This window comes from Mytilus californianus, unplaced genomic scaffold (genome assembly GCF_021869535.1).
Source record: "Mytilus californianus isolate M0D057914Y unplaced genomic scaffold, xbMytCali1.0.p SCAF_3, whole genome shotgun sequence".
NCBI classification, from domain to species: Eukaryota; Metazoa; Mollusca; class Bivalvia; order Mytilida; family Mytilidae; genus Mytilus; species Mytilus californianus.
The window spans coordinates 75,253,230-75,270,126 of NW_026262679.1; the positions used below are offsets into that span (position 1 = coordinate 75,253,230).

A 16,897-nucleotide genomic window follows, 5' to 3' on the forward strand; every position below is an offset into this window, starting at 1 on the left:
GTTATTGTCTATGGGGAATTATGACTACTAGCTAAATAAACGAATACTATGTCTATTTTATAAATCTCATATAAAATTAATAAATTATAGAGATCTCACCAATTTTTTAGCTTTGAAATGGTGTAATAAAATCCACTTTATCTTGATATTTACTGGTGTCCCTATCATGTTGAACGTCGGGTTCTCTTTTGGTTGAGATAAGTTAAATTACGAGATATACATATTTTATAAAAATTCATATTAAATTCATTTTTTTTTTGTAAATCAAATTAACAAATTATACAGTATTGGCAAATAATTTTCCTATCAAATGGTATAAAAATCGTCATTTTAAAATAATGTTTACTGTTGTCCCTAAGCATTTGAAAGTGAAACTTCATTATTTATGAATACGATGTATATTCATTCAACTAAGATTGACCGTATTCAAAGACAAATTGGTCTTGTTATTTAGTTGAATTCTCATTGTTATGATGTGAACTTCTTTTCTAATTACATCCATCATTTTAAATATCTAGTTAGGTTTTAAACAATATATTAATTTCTATTATACCAAAGAGTTCTTTAAACATCAAAATTTTAAAAGTAGTGTGGTTTTGTTGACATCTTGAAGAAAAATATGCAAAAAGTGTTTGTTTTTATTTCTTTTTTTTTTTAAAGGCTCTGTCTAATTAATCTTATTTTGATTTGAGTAATTATATTATTATTATCAAATATTTGAATAAAAAATTGCATGATTGTATTATTTAAAAAAAATGTCTACGAAATCTGAAAAACTAAATTGAAATAGAAAAGATGACAACGTGCACTTTTAATGTTATTCAAACCATTCAAAATTTTATACAAGTTTTGTATAATGAAAAGGTATAGGGAATATTATTCTTATCATTATAAGAAATGATCAGAGAAGTAAATGCAAGTATTTTGAATGTATACAGTAAGATATCATAGCATCAAAATCATTGTTAGGATATGCTATCTAATGTTCTCCTTCATACATTAATCTTATTGTTTAGTACAAGGATTTGTATAGTACTATACAAATCCTTGTTTAGTATATTCATAAAATGTCGTTTAATAATACAAATGACGAAAAACATCGAAGTCCTTTTTAAGAAAAGCTCCATAATTATCGATCTCAGCTAACATATAAACACGAATGTGTCAATATTTACATAGTATATTGTTTAAGCGTCCCATGGTGCCACGGCAAATCCTTTCCGGTGCGGTATCACTATTCAATACCATATGTTACTATTTTATCTTATCATTGAAGTATTATATTGAAAATATAGTAGTCCATGCAAAAGAGTTTGTTGGGAGACCCCCTTTTTTATTTTTTTGCAGTTAATTTATAATTTGAAAATAGTCTTTTCAACTTTTTTACCTTGTCTTAAGTGTTCAAACTCTTATCAATGCGATTTAACAATAATAATTTATGTATGTTGCCCTCTATTCTTATGTTTAAATGTTTAAGAGTATTCTACACATAAGAATATAGGGTAACACATATAAACTAATTGTATAAAGTAAAAAAAATTTGAGATACGGCTGAAATATGAACGAATATTTTCAAATAAGATTAATTACAAAAAAAAAATAATTATAAAATTAACTAGACAAAGTGATGCCCCGCACTTCACTCTGAAGTAACTGTATCATAACAAAGATAATGTAGAACTTTATCTGAGATTTAATTGTGTCTGGGAGAAACAAATGATGCCCCCGCAGATGCGAAGTGTTATTTTAAAAATAACTTCAACTATCTCCCAAAAGAGCAAATATTAAACCCTGACCACATGACCTTCAATATATGTACAAACCACTAAACTTTAAGGAGAAAGTCTGCAGTTTTATTTACTGATATCTATGTCTAATTAAGGGTAGTGAATTATGTAAGTTTTATGTTCCTAGAGGACAGGAAAATGTTACAATTTAATCCACAGGTGTTAATGAGTTTACGTGTTACATAGATCAAATAAAATTCAGCATAGAGTATACATCTGGCTTATACAATGTCAATGTCGAATACATGTGACCTACCCATATCAAATAAAATCTAAAATTGACAGTAAAAAAATGTAAATCTTGTCATATTTATGATATTGCCTTGTGTAGCTTTAATTTATATGTTTTATGAGATTTCAACCCTCACTCTTTACCTCTAGCCTATGTAGAGTAAACAAAACACAGCAATACGCACAGTAAAACTCAGTTAAAAAGAAGTCCGAGTCCGATGTCAGAATGGATAACAAAAGTCTTTTAAGACACTAAGCAAAATGGCAATGATACATGATAAATTAACTAAAGGACTACTACAGCAATAACTGACATGCCAGCTCCACACTTCAATTAAACTGATTGAAAGATTATGTATTCGTCATATTCATAAATTGTCTATCCTTTTCCAGAATCACGTTGAAGAGTTAAATGCTATTTTTTTTTTATATAAAACATAATCTGGATAATACTCAAGCCTGCTTGATGTTGAAAGGATTTGTATATTGGATTTTCATCTAACCCAATTAAAAAGAAATTTACAAGGATAGATCAGTTTGCCTGCGGCTTTTATTGAACTTGTTAAAATCAGAAACACCGATGATAAATTATTTGGACTATCTTAAAGCTTCCGAAAAGGTCGTGTGTAGTATAGACAGGGTTACAAATTTCATACAATAAGAAAATTTACTAGATTAAGAAAAAACATTAAAAAAAGTATTGATCAAGAGATATACATATATTATAAATATAGGAAATATAATAACATGTAAACGTATCTCTTTTGAACCATCGTTAACAGAAAATATTCTTTCTACACCATAGGGCATGCAAAACTTTTCTTTTTTTTAATTATTTCTTTCCTATCGGTAATTTCTTCATCATTCATCTGTGTATAGTGTACGCGGGGTTTCTTTCTTAAATCCAACTGCGTTCGGAATTATCGTATAACTGCTAATATCATAAATTACAATATAGGCATAACGTCAAAGTGACATCTATTGGCGGGGTGTTCGTTTAGGGGAGTTATCTATTCTTATCTACTGGTCACCAGACGATGAGAACAAGATGGGAACCAGAATAGAAAAGTAACACGAGTTATCTCGCCTTGAAATGTCCGTAATTCTTGTACATGGTTAAACATTGAATTTCGCATAACTTCTTGAAAAAACATAACTCCATCCTTTACAAGCATATTATAATCATTTCATCTACTAGTATATCTAATTCTAATTATTGTACTATATGCATTATTATTCATAATATATCGTACTTGCATTTTGTATTTATAACGAGACCGGCACAAAGTTTAAGATTTTCGCCGTTTATATTGACATCCCGCGGCTACATCATATATTTTGATATTGCCCACATGTCTCCTTCAAATATGTCGCAATCACCATTCAAGTCATTACATACGATGAGATATTAAAGCAATGTATATAACATGTATAATCATATGAAAATCATTATCGTGATAAAAAATCCAAATTATTAAGTTAATGATTTGGATTTTTTATCATGATAATGGCATTTTCTTCCGTGATATTATAAAAATGTTGCCTTTTCCGATCTTTTATCCAAAATATCAGAGGATGTATTTAGATCTATATAAGTTAAATGTCTATGATAACAGTTATATTGTAAGATTTGACTCTAATAATCTATTTTAAACTGAATGCTTCCTTGTTTGACTGACGGTTTTATTTCCCACAAGGAAGTCAATTCCATCGTTCATTTAGGAAAATATGTCTTAGGGGTATGTATTTGATGATCGGGGATTTTTTAAACAGCCAAGCGACCAAAAAAAATATTTTTTTTAACCTCTGACTTTTATAGCTGCGATTTAGGATCAAAACATATATTAGTTACAGTTGCAATTAATACTGTAGTGTAACTTGAGTTTCATGTCTCATGATTTCATTGACATTGTTACTTGAAGAATAAGAAAACAATAGACTGTTGCAGTATACATATATCTTTTAGGTTGACTTTCAAATAGTGGATTTGATATTAAGTGTGTGGATTAAACAAAAAGGGTTTACATCCATTTATTTATTTTATGGTTTTTAGGTTAGTAACATTTTTTAAATTAGAGTTATCTAACTTGTACTCACAGAGGGCGTTTTTGTATGAAGAAAATATGGCAGCCACTTTTTGCTTCCTGTTTGATAAAAAACTTAAGAAATTGCATTTCTTGTACAATTAGGTAATTATGAATCCCATTTTGATGAAAAACAAATATTTTTTAAATTTTTGTCAAGCACGATATTTAGCTAACATTTTGCTACATATTTAGTCTAGGTCAGACAATATATATTGAAGTCTACCCTACTGTTTATGATCATCGCCCTGTTGCCGTAATAGGTGAATAAAATGGATTATAATCATGTAGAAATACAAAAAAAAAACTTCACCCATTATGTTTGGTCCTCTCATATATAAGTTGCAAGTTATTGTCAAATGTCTGATGTCACTGCCCTTTCCAAATCTCTCTGCATGAGACAACTCTACAAAGGGTAGATATCTATAACAATACACCTTATCGCTATTTGTCCGCCATTACTAGACATCACACAAGTTCCCGTAAAATTTTGACGACACAATGGAAAAGTGATTGTTGTATGACGTCAAAAGTTCGAGCGGGACAGATTCTCGGGTCAAGCGGGATTAGCGATAAGGTGTATGAAGGTGAATAGACAAGAAGTATACACCTTATCGCTATTTGCCAGCCATTACTGGACATCACAAAGGTTCCCGTAAAATTTTGACGTCATAATAGAAATATCTGGCGCCACAATGGAAAAGTGATTATTGTTCAAGAGGCGTAGATTCTCAGGTCAAGCGGTGTAGATTTCCAAATAGCGATTAGGTTTATATAATAGAGTATAGATAAGAGGCATTTGTTACCTGTAAGAAAGGACAAATCTTATTTTCATTTTATTGTTGTCAATTTTTTTGGTAATCAAATATACAAATTAGCTGGAAATCGTATGACTTGGCAGCATCTGTCAACAGTACAGGAACAGGGTAATATGCAAGGGCAACTGTTTGAAAAATAGTGTTGACAATTTGGGGTTCATTAGTCAAGGATCGCGCGACAATTTATTTCTTAAGACAGGTGATGAAAGCATTGACTTTACAGATTGGTCATTTATTATTTCAACCAACTATGACCCAAATCCGTATTCTTACAATAATAACCACAAACGCACCAATGCCTCAGCTGACGGGAGAGTAATGACGCAAAGTGAAAAATATGCATTCCACATTTGATTAGATCCCTTAGTTAAATGTATATGTGTATCACCATGTAAATGCATTGTTTCAGTTTATTGATTTAAGCTGCTTGAATTTGTGTAAAAATTTTATATCTTTTTACTGAGAAACAATGAATTTCATCAACAGAATAGTTTTCTCATTGAAATTTTATTGATAAAAGATAATTTCTTTTCCCCATTACTAAACAAACAAATTTTGATAGTCATAACAGTGATAGATATTTAGTTTGTTGTTTCTGACAAGTAGATAAAGTATAATTGTGCAACTATAAAAGACAATTTAAGACATATACTGAGACAACTCTGACAGATTGAGTTTAAGTGGCTCTTTCCACTTTATTTCTTCCAGAAAATACTCTAAATGAATGTTAGATAAAGGTATCAACATGATCAATGATGATTTTAACATTTTTGAAGAATTCGGATACGTAATTAAATCTCACAACTGCGGTTCTGACGATTTTTCACTTGAAACCTTTATTACTACCTTTGAAATTTTTGATAACCTAAATCTTTTTGAATTATTCAATTAGATGCAAACTGATGAAGTTTAAGAAAATAACTTAAATAGACCAATCAAATGTTAGGTACAAAATAGATTTCCTGTTGCCTGAACAGGTAAATTTCAGCTGTCAGGCAACTAATTTACCTTGATTGTAATTAGAGGGTATTAAAGTAGGGTTTGTTTTGATAGTACTTATTGGTTATGTCACTTTTATGACCGGAAATGTGTGGCTGTTTAAGGTAAAAAAGATCGCATAAACTTCAATTTTTTCTGAATTATGTTAAAATGGCAAACACTTTACATGTATATGTACATGTCCAGTTTAGGCTCTGCACAACAAGTCAAAAATACAATTTATTGCAAGTCTGGACAATACAACCGTTTTGGAAACCTTGGTTCTGTATTACAGAATCTGTAAGCAGTCGCTACTTTTTTTTAACGGAGTGAATTGTTATAACTTTTATCAACTTTGGTTTGTCCTGAATATGCATGAAGTATTTGACACTGGACATAGTGCAAACAACAATCAATCAATTACCTTCATTGATCTTAACGGGGCCTCAATGGCCGAGTGGTCTAAGTAGTCGAAATACTGTATCACTATCCTGTAAACACTGAGGTTATGAGTTCGAATCCCGCAGGTGGCAGGTGCACTCAACTCCAATCTTAATTGATTAGGAATGTCAGTTTTCCTTCTGAAGGTCGATAGTTCTCTCCGGGCACTCCGGCTTCCTCCACCAATAAAATATAACGGCCACTAAATAGCACAATAGTGTTGAAAGTGGATGATTACCAGCGTTCAAACAGGCAATCATTGATCTGGGGGTAATTTAGAGGTTGCTACATGGTATACAGGGCACACGCTATCAGGCGACTAGGGGGAAGAAGTCGCTTTCCCGTCCGTCACTTCGCGTTTCCCTACCCTCAAAAGCGAAAACAAGTCGCCCTATGGTTTACGATACTCGCTTTCAGTCGCTTTCGTCATCGGCAATATTCAATTTTTACCAAGACGATGAAACAGCAATTTTTCATTTAAAAGTAAAGAAATTCAAGGCATAAACGATTTATTTTCTTCAGAAAAAAGGTTAAAGCATTGATTTCAAAGTTGGTGGCATGTTATTTCATAAAAACAATTTTTTATAACTTCCGGTACTTGTTACTCAGAGCGTACATCAAATCATTCTAACTTTCGGCAAAATAAGTTGTTACTTCATTAGAACTTGATGCAATTTGTCTGAAGTAAATTTGTTATCCTTGTAATGCATTAAAAACGTCATATTCCTTTCCAAATAGCGTGTCAAACATCGTTTATTTTTTGTAAATTTTTCTTCGTCCGCCATTTGTATTATTGGGCATATTATTGTACAACTACGGATCGGAGTTGGGATTTCATCGGAAACGGACCTCCTCTGGCCGAAATCCGGATTTTTACGATAATGACTACGGACGCATGAATGGCACTGCTGACGGCAAAAATTGATCCCAAAAGGGGACACATTGGTTTTCGTACTCTAACTTTAGTTTAAGTGAATGGATCTCTGTGAAATTTTACCATAAGGTTCAATACCACAAAAGGAAGGTTGGGATTGATTTTGGGGGTTATGGTAGCAACAGTTAAGGAATTAGGGGCCAAAAATAAGCATTTTTGTAACTTCCAGACATAACTTGTGTGTTAGTGTATGGATCTCTCTGACATTGTACCACAAGGTTCCATATCACAAAGGTAATGCTGGAATTGAGTTTGGGGGTAATTTCTCAAAACGTTTAGGAATTAGGGGCCAAAAAGGGGCAAAAAACAAGCATTTTTCTAGTTTCAGGACAATAACTTGTGTGTAAGTGTATGGATCTTTATGAAATTGTACTACAAGGTTCCATATCACAAAGGGAAAGCTGGGTTTGAGTTTGGGGGTAATTGCCATAAATGTTTAGGAATTTGGGGCCAAAAAGGGGCAAAAAAACAAGCATTTTTCTAGTTTCCAGACAATAACTTGTGTTCAAGTGTATGGATGGCTCTGAAATTGTACTGCAAGGTAACATACCACAAAGGGAAGGCTTGGATTGAGTTTGGGGGTGATGAATCATAAGGGGGTTCAAAAAATTTGGGGGGAGGGATTTTTTTTTCCTTTTTTTCCTTTTTTTTTTCTTTAAAATTTTCCATTTTAAATTGGTTATTTCTGATTTATATATAAAAGCAAATAATAATGATATGGTTTGAATAGGTAGATTAAAATTTATAAGTTCTTAGACCACATTCATTCTGTGTCAGAAACCTATGCTGTGTCAAATATTAAATCACAATCCAAATTCAGTGCTGTATCAAGCTTGAATATTGTGTCCATACTTGCCCCAACTGTTCAGGGTTCGACCTCTGCGTTCGTATCAAGCTGCGCCCAGGGGAGCATTTTATTAATTGATATAACAACTTTCTTTTCCTTTTTGATATAAAAAAAATCTTTATTATTAGTGCCAGATATTTAATTGTTTTTTCTGAAAAGAGGACTCATATGATTGTGCAACTAGATATGATAAAATTAAACAACTTTAAATTTGAACAGTTACTTTAATTGTATACCCAGGTACAAATTGAACAATATAAAAAAATTAAGATACATATGGCCCTTAATGTATTATAGTAAAAACCAAACATTGTAGCCCTGTGAGCGAACAAGCACTTCTCTTTCAAATCTCACCACTTCTCCCTCTCAATTTCAAAAAGAGAAGTCACTTCTCCCTATGATTCTGAAGTAGTGTGAGTCATGGGTATAGACTTGTTAATTATGAAATCCCTTTGTTAACCTCTTGATGTTTTTTTTTTCTTTCTCATTGACATTTACAGATGTACTCCATTTCTTATATTATACATGTATATATTGGTCTATGACCTTACTTTATCAATACTGACTATGTATAGTATCAAGAACCTTTTACAAAGGATAGAAGATGTCTTTTATATAGTTGTAGTAAGTACAAGTCAGCAGCATGTAATTCAGTGGTTGTTGTTTGTTTAATGGATTGTACATGAATTAGGCCTTTAGTTTTCTTGTTTGAATTATTTTACATTTGTCATTTCGGGGCCTTTTATAGCTGACTTTGCGGTATGGGTTTTGCTCATTGTTGAAGACTGTATGGTGACCTATAGTTGTTAACTTCTATGTTATTTGGTCCCTGGTGGAGAGTTGTCTCATTGGCAATCTTACCACATCTTCTAATTATTTTATATTGTCAGTATAATTTATCAAGTGTAAGGGGACCCTAGTAAATATTCACACTGAATAAAAACAAAAAACGTAACTTTCTTTGATGAAAGAAAGAGAAATTTCCCATGGAAATATATTTGTTCCATTCTGTAAATTTCAGTCAGGCTCTTGGCTCCATCTTGATTTTATCTTCCCGCTCCAGGCTTTTCATTATGGACTTGTGCTCCTTTGAGCAATATTTGTTGGTTCTGGGCTCAACTGATAAGGCTTCTTAGCTCCAACATGAGAACTCCTTGCTCCTCTTTTAGGTCACTGAGCTCCAGAGGTAGCTGCATCTGGGCTCCAAAGGAACAGGTGGAGTCAATGTAATATAAATACTAGAAATTTCAATATGATTAGGAATTATAAATGAAATCTGATTTATGAAACCATGTTTCTTTTGATTATAAAGTGTCAGTAAAACATTATATTTTATATTTTATACTTGGTAAAAGTGTTTAAACATAACCATGAAAACTGATAATTATTTACAGTTGATATTTGGTATGACACTATTTCGTGACTTGTGATAGAGGATCTAATCCTGTTCTTGTTAAAAAAGGGAGAACACTTCGACATGCTTATTGCTTAGTATATATGGCAAATGCCTTTTCCAGTGTTTTTGCGTTTTGATTAATGGGTGAAATTATTTTAAGTTATTTTGTACACCCAATCTCATTTGTAAAATTCAACAAAAAGTGTGTTTCTTATTTGTGAAAAAGGGTGTGAACTATCACTTTCTAATTTTTTATTCATGTCAAAATTTTAAAATCATCAGAAATGATGAACAGTTTATTTCAGTGAATACCTTTAAATTGTAAAATTGTATGAATATAATATAATATTAAACATCTGGATTTCCAAATTCATCAATTGTTGTACCTAATAAACTATTTAGTTATATAACATACAATGTTCTAAAGCTGTTTAAAAGCAGATTGCCTATATAATTAGAATTTAACTTCTAAGTTTTGCCTTTTGGCCAGAATTGTGTAAAAATTGTGGACAAATGCATTATTTTCTTGAATTCTTGAAATAACCAGAAGGCAAACATTTAAGTATTATGAATGCTCACAAAATTGTTGCTGATACATGATTCTTTGGATTTGGTTGAGGAAAAAGGGGGGGGGGATTCTTGTGAAGCATGTAGAGTTAAATACCTGTACGTCATTTTATCATGAATATTCTTCCTCAGATGAATTATAAGTTTCGCTGATTGCAACTGGGTTAACTACAACGGCAGACAAAAAAATTTGCTTTAAGTCTATAGAAGATGTGGCATTTTTCAATCTTTGCTCAGACTGCACTGTCAGCATGTCACCAGGTTTTTCTCTCTATCAAGTAGCAATCATTATGATAAGTAAAATATTAACAATGTGAAGACAGTTTGGTACCTTACAATGTATATGAAGATCAAGTGTAGTTTTGTGCAGATTAATTGGAAAAGGAGAAAACGAAGTATCAACTAACGAAATAAATATTATCTTTCTTTGTTAACCCCTTTATGTCTTTAGTCCTTTATGCCTTTAGTTGCTTAAAATCAATTTTATCACATTTTTCTTAAATTTATGCATTATTTTGCAAAGATGTGAATAAAATAGTGATAATTCTAAATGATAGTAAAATTCTGAATTAAACTCAAAACAGTTGTTTTCAATTTCCTTTGTGGTCATGATCACAGGTAAATAAATATCAAAGACTTTTTTTTTGTTTGATTTTAAAATAGTAAATTTAACAATGAGAAAAATGACTGTTTTGCACAAGATGTACATAACTTTTAAAGTTGAAATTTTTTATATAAACATTTAGAAATATAGCTAAAGGTTTTGTCGAACTGGATAAAGCATTTGGTTACAATAAACCCCACCCCCTTTTTTTGTTGTAAACAGGTGGTCCATATCTTGTACCACATTGATTAGTAATTAAACATGTAGCTGAAGGCTTCCTTGTCACGCATGATTAGATGCCTTGTCATCTGTAGGTGTTGTGATATTTAGTTGGTATTTAGTATTTTACCACAATGTTTGATCATATTTTATGTCTCTTGTTTTTGAAATTTATGCATATTTCTCCAGTAAATAAGGAAGTAAATTTCACCTAATGCATAAACAGGTGTTTTACTAATTTAAAAAAAGTTACATGTTTAGGGTCTTGCTTATCTAAAAAAAATCCCTCCAAAATTTTCTGATCATTTTTATTAGCTTCTAGAACAAACAAATCAAACTTTCCATATCTATTGCATATGAATCACTTCTCACGATTAAACTAGACAAGAAATGAGTCCAAAATTTGAAAAGCCAAAATGTATATAAGAACAAGGGAAATACAAAACCAAAGAGACCTAAAAGTGTTAACTTTTGTCTAGTTTTATGGCAAATTCTCATGTGCATACATTTGCATGGTAAAATGATAGCCAATTTAATTTTGATGGTCTGTTTTGTTTTTTGTTGGCATATTATTACTATACATTAAGTCTTATTGTTTTGATATTATTATGACTAATAAACTTCATTTCAGTACATTTTTCAATATCTGTATGTATAATGTGTGTAGTAGAATAGTAATATTAAAGAAGGAAAATTTTATGGAGAAGAATAACACATCTGGTGAAGTGATTGTTTGAAATGTTTAATTAATTGTCATCATTTAATGAAATGCATTGTTCTTTTGGACATAAGGGTTTTCATCTGTCAAGTGATTAAATCTCTATGACGATGATAAGTGGGAAAACCAAACTGAAACAGGACTTGAACCGTACATTTCCTGTTATAACCACTTGTAGATGCATTATTGATTGATTAACTCTGCATAATCTCATACCGTATGTTAAAATAATGTAGAATGTTTATCATGTTATATATATAATGTTACTGGCAATCTTTGATCATCTTTGTTATGTTATTTTTTTACATTTTTTTTACATATGTTTATTCTGACCTTAAGCTATAAATATAGTGAAAGGTCAAGTAATGTCTTAAAATATTTCCATGTTTTGTATAAGTATTCCTGTTGGTAATAATTGTGAACAGGAAAATTTGGCAGAATTTTTCTTGGAAACATTCTTTTTGTGACAATCATGCAGGGATCCCCATGCCTTTTAATGTTTTCTCCCTTACTCATGGACCACATGTTTAGATCTGTCCCATGCCATTTGTCAAAACTTATATAAGACAAAACAAGTATCCAAAACAGAGACAAGAGAAAAGATATAGAAAATGTATTTATGGTCATAGGTACAAATGACAGACAAAAAAAAATGTACTCGATTACTGTGTAAAAATGTACTCATCTCATATGAAGAAGCAAATATAAAAACTGTGAGTCACTGTACAAATATATATGTTTGTCACTCTACTTCTTAAAGTATTTCTTAACGGACATAGAAATAAGTAACGTGAGCTTAGTTAAACATTGCAAATTGTTTATTAGTCTTTCTTCACTTTATAATTTTTTTGTTTGTTTATAGGAAAGATACATGTAGATTAAACTTTGAACTAAACTAAAGTAGATGAAAAAAAACTTTTAAAAATGTCAAAATTCTAAGAACCAAAACTCGAGTTCAAATTTGGGCAGTGAGTCACTTGCCGTTCTAGAGTTATGCCCTTTTATAACTTGGAAAATTGCAAATTTTTTTGTTTCCACACTGTAACTCTTTAATAAAAACTAGCAGTGATATCAAATACTCTCAAAAAGCATTTTCAAGTATTATCAGATTATAAGCAAGCTTGAACAGGGGCAATCATGTCCTCAGACACTTTCTTCTTTTATTTCCCTCAGGATTACACCTGATAAGAACAAACACTGACCAAAAGATTGGCATTGGCTTATAGCGATTGACCAATTTTTGGTGTTTAACACCACTTTCAGCACTATTGATGTTTTACCTTCTTTTTTTTCAGACTTTTTCACTGGTTAATTTTAAATGCCTATTTATGCCAGTGTTTGTATCTCTTTTCAGATTTCTATATTAAATTTGATTCAGAACTGATAATAAATGCCTAGTTATGCCAATGGAACCAAGAACCAATCAGCCGGTAAGAAACTGTTTCATAAATAATAATACAAAGAAAAATTATCGCGTATATTTTTGTCTATTAGATTTAATGTAATTCTTTTAACTGAATGTCTTTAGACCTAAAAAAAAAAAAAATATGTGTTTCCACTAACCCTATAGCTACTAAGTCATACTGACCCTAATTTTTAGTGCTTTAAAGATTTTTTTGTCATTTTTTAATGAGCTCTATTAAAGTCTGAGTTTAACCTGTTTAACACGCTTAAATTCTTTTTGGAAAAAAAATTGTTTCATTTTTGGTTGGGTTGGACAGGGAGGGGAGTGGGTATCTAATTGGTGTATCAACTCCTACAGTTTTCAACCCAGATCCCTGAAACTTCACAGGAAGATTGCACATACATGTATGTTGAAGTTGTTCACCTGCTATTATGTGATTGAGGAAATTTTTCCAGGTTTAGGAACATGGTCATTAATCAGCAAAATTTATGAAAGAGGTTACAAGTTCAGATCCCTGAAGTTTCACAGGAAGATTGCAATTATGTTGAAGTAGTGCATCTGCTATTATGGATTGTTTAAGGAATTTTTCCTCATATATGTTAGACTTCAGAAATTAGTCATTTTTCAGCAAAATTTATGAAAGAGGGTACATGGTCCAGTGACTGTATTAATTACAAATTTTCAATATTAAGTTTTCTGCTTTATTCAGTTTGACAGGAACTACTTGTGATAGATCAATGATATTTTTTATAAAGTTTCATTATTATTTTATATACATGTAATAAGTACATATCAGTTTGATGACTAAATCAAGGCCATGTCCCCTAGGTCATGGACCAGTGACTTTGAATTAATTAGCAATTTTCAATATGAAGTTTTCTGCTTAAGTAAGTTTGATAGAAACTACTTGTGATAGATCAATAATATTTTCTATAAAGTTGCATTTCTATCATCAGTATATATCACTTTAACAACTATTTTTAGGCCTTGCCCCTGTAAGGTCATGGTCCAGTTACTCTCAATTAATTAGCAATTTTCAATGTTAAGTTTTATGTTTAAGTCAGATTGATAGGAACTACTTGTGATAGATCAATGATATTTTTTATAAAGTTGCTTTATTATCAGTACAAATCAGTTTGACATCTATTTCCAGACCCTGTTCCCTAGTTCATGGTCCAGCAACTTTGAATTATTTAGCAATGTTGCTGTCCATCAGATTGTCTTTTTTTAATTTTCTGCCTACAAGCGAGACATACATGTACACAAAATATATATATCTGTGTTAACAGTTTATTTACACTTAAGCAAGATTTATAAAAATAATATTTTTGAAATATGTGAAAATAAGGACATTTTTTTTGTTGGTTTTCCTCTGAGACCAGATATCTAAAGCACTTCATCTCAAAGGTCAGTCAGGTGAATACCTCACACCTTATTCTGTTTTCAACCCATGAACTGACAGATCATCAAGTTTATATCTTATTATACATCATGGTTTTATTCTATTGAAAACAGCTTGATTTCCTAGAATCTTTACTTGTACATATAATTTAAGCTTGATTTAAAAGTATGTGCCTGGTGCATGTTTGATAATGATTAAAATTGATATCCTCCTAAATTCTATTTAAGTAATTGAAATTTCTTTTAACAGGAGGTCTGGAAAAAAGGCCAACAGGTTGTTGCAAATTATAATTTTCCCGGTTCATCAAAAGAAGATTTACCCTTTAAGAAGGGTGATTTAATTACAATTATTAATAATACAAAGGTAAGTGCAGCATTTAGTGTGTGATATAAGACCAATATGTATAATTCGTTTTTTTTCGTGGATAATCATTTTTTATTGATTGAAGAAAAATTGGTAGTTTTATGGATATACAATTGTGTGGTTTTGCTAAAACCTGCATACAAATCTATAGTAAATTTGTACTTTGTTGAACATTTAAATTCGTGGTTTACCTATATCCACGAAATCCATGAAAATTGGTGTGGTTACCCACATATGATAATGAATCTACAGTAAGAGTGGTATTCCCTCCCTCTTTACTCTTCTTTTAAGGAGCAGGTTTACTAAGGGTCAAAATTGGCTCATGAAATTTAACTTTAGATTTCATTTGATGAAATATATCTGGTAAATACAAAATGAACAAGTTTTAACATAACCAATCAGTAACTATATGTTATTATGATGTCATAATTGTGCAATACTATGACAAAAATGATAATGTTTCATTAATGTAGTACAGTTTTTGATTCTGCAAACAAGATTGGCAACAAGCACTGAAAAAGCTGACAAACATCAATTTTTTGATTGGATGTGAGCCTTACCCATAAACACCTTTTTTAACAAATTTATTTTGTTGAAAGTTGTGGCCAATATTTTATAAACCAAAATTGATCTCACAATTGCATTTTAACAGGAAATATTAACTGGATCAAAGTCATACATTTAATCTGAAGCTATCAATTTTAGGTTAAACAAATAGTAAACATAAAAAATGTCTTATTTATCCAAATATGATATTTTAGAACCTAAATATTGGTTTTAAGATGATATTACAAAGTTCATTGTGTGGCCAAATTGAAGCTTCCTTCCTTGTACATTAGTTGTGGTGAATCCATTAATTGAGTACCAGTACTTATATAGGCCTAGTTAATGTTAATGTGAAGACATTAAGTACAATGTACACAGTACCTTATATATAGAGACCTATCGGTAGTTAATTGTTAGTGTGAAGACATTAAGTACCAATACCGTATATAGGCTTAGTTAATGTTAGTGATAGAACATTAACTTATACACTATAATAGCTATTATTACATTTTACAAAATTTGTTTCATGTATTTTGTTTGGTAAAAAAGAAATTTGGTTATACATTGTTACAAACATGCAGATTTCAAAATTTAAATAGATAACATACAAATTTTATAGAAAACGGCTGTATATGAAAGAAAAAAACCTGTATCTTCCTGAGGAATTTTAATGATTTCCCCAGAAATATATCACTTTTCAAAAAAGATCTCAAGACAGGGAAAAATTTAGTTCAGAACTTAAGCCTTATATACTTTTGAGAAATGGCCAAACTTTTTTTGTGAATGGTACTGGAAGATAACACCCATAAATCAATTGTGTTTTTATAAATCCATAATATATGCGTTTTTTATTATTTCCATGCAAAATTATAGAATGGACTGTTTTCTAGAGCAGCAATATTAATTAGCCAACAGATGTGGCTACCTGAGCAAGCTTCCTACATAGAATTAGTAGCGAGATGAGCATATTTTGACCCAGCATTCTTAAAAAATGTGCTATCTTTTATTTCCTTGATCAAGTTAGTTGTCATACTGTTGGTTACTGGACTGTGCAGGATTTTTATTGTGTGATTATATTTATGGTATATAGATGATGTATGAAGTTTCCACACTGTTCTATATATGGTTAGTAGTAATACAATCATCTGTGTACATTTGCACATTCACCGTTTCTAACAACGTTTGTTTTTTGTTTTATTTTAAAGGATGTGAATTGGTATAAAGGAAAGAACGAAAGTGGACAAGAAGGTATGGTGCCTGCAACCTACTTACAGAAGCGCAAAGAAGTGCAGTTACATGCTATGCCGTAAGTAGAACAGATCAATGCTTTCTCTCAAAGAGATTGTCATAATATACAACCATTAGAAATGAATCTGGAAAGTGGATATTTAAAAATTGTTGTGTTTTTTATTAAAACAAAACAAAAAAGATTGTCAGTTATCCTCAGAATAAATTCCTATGCTTTACAACATAAAAAAGGACAAATGTATGCAAGTCTGTTGTCTGCTCCAACTCCTCCAAGTATTATTCAATAGAGTTCAGACTGAAAATAATCAT

At 31.0% G+C, this 16,897-nt stretch overlaps 1 protein-coding gene across 3 annotated transcripts in view; it reads left to right on the forward strand.

Annotated features, from left to right (window-relative positions):
• Window positions 1-3,680: 3,680 nt before the first annotated feature.
• Window positions 3,681-16,897, forward strand: part of LOC127733251 (tyrosine-protein kinase CSK-like) — a 28,778-nt gene continuing 15,561 nt past the window's right edge. The window contains exons 1-4 of one of the 3 annotated variants that reach the window (XM_052242582.1): window positions 3,681-3,757; window positions 12,979-13,054; window positions 14,681-14,794; window positions 16,546-16,646. In XM_052242582.1, coding sequence (XP_052098542.1) covers window positions 13,025-13,054; window positions 14,681-14,794; window positions 16,546-16,646 — 245 coding nt within the window. In that variant the 5' untranslated portion in view covers window positions 3,681-3,757; window positions 12,979-13,024. Of the gene's footprint in view, window positions 3,758-4,124; window positions 4,208-12,978; window positions 13,055-14,680; window positions 14,795-16,545; window positions 16,647-16,897 lie in introns of those variants that run through there. The other 2 variants (XM_052242584.1, XM_052242583.1) reach the window with 2 other exon arrangements.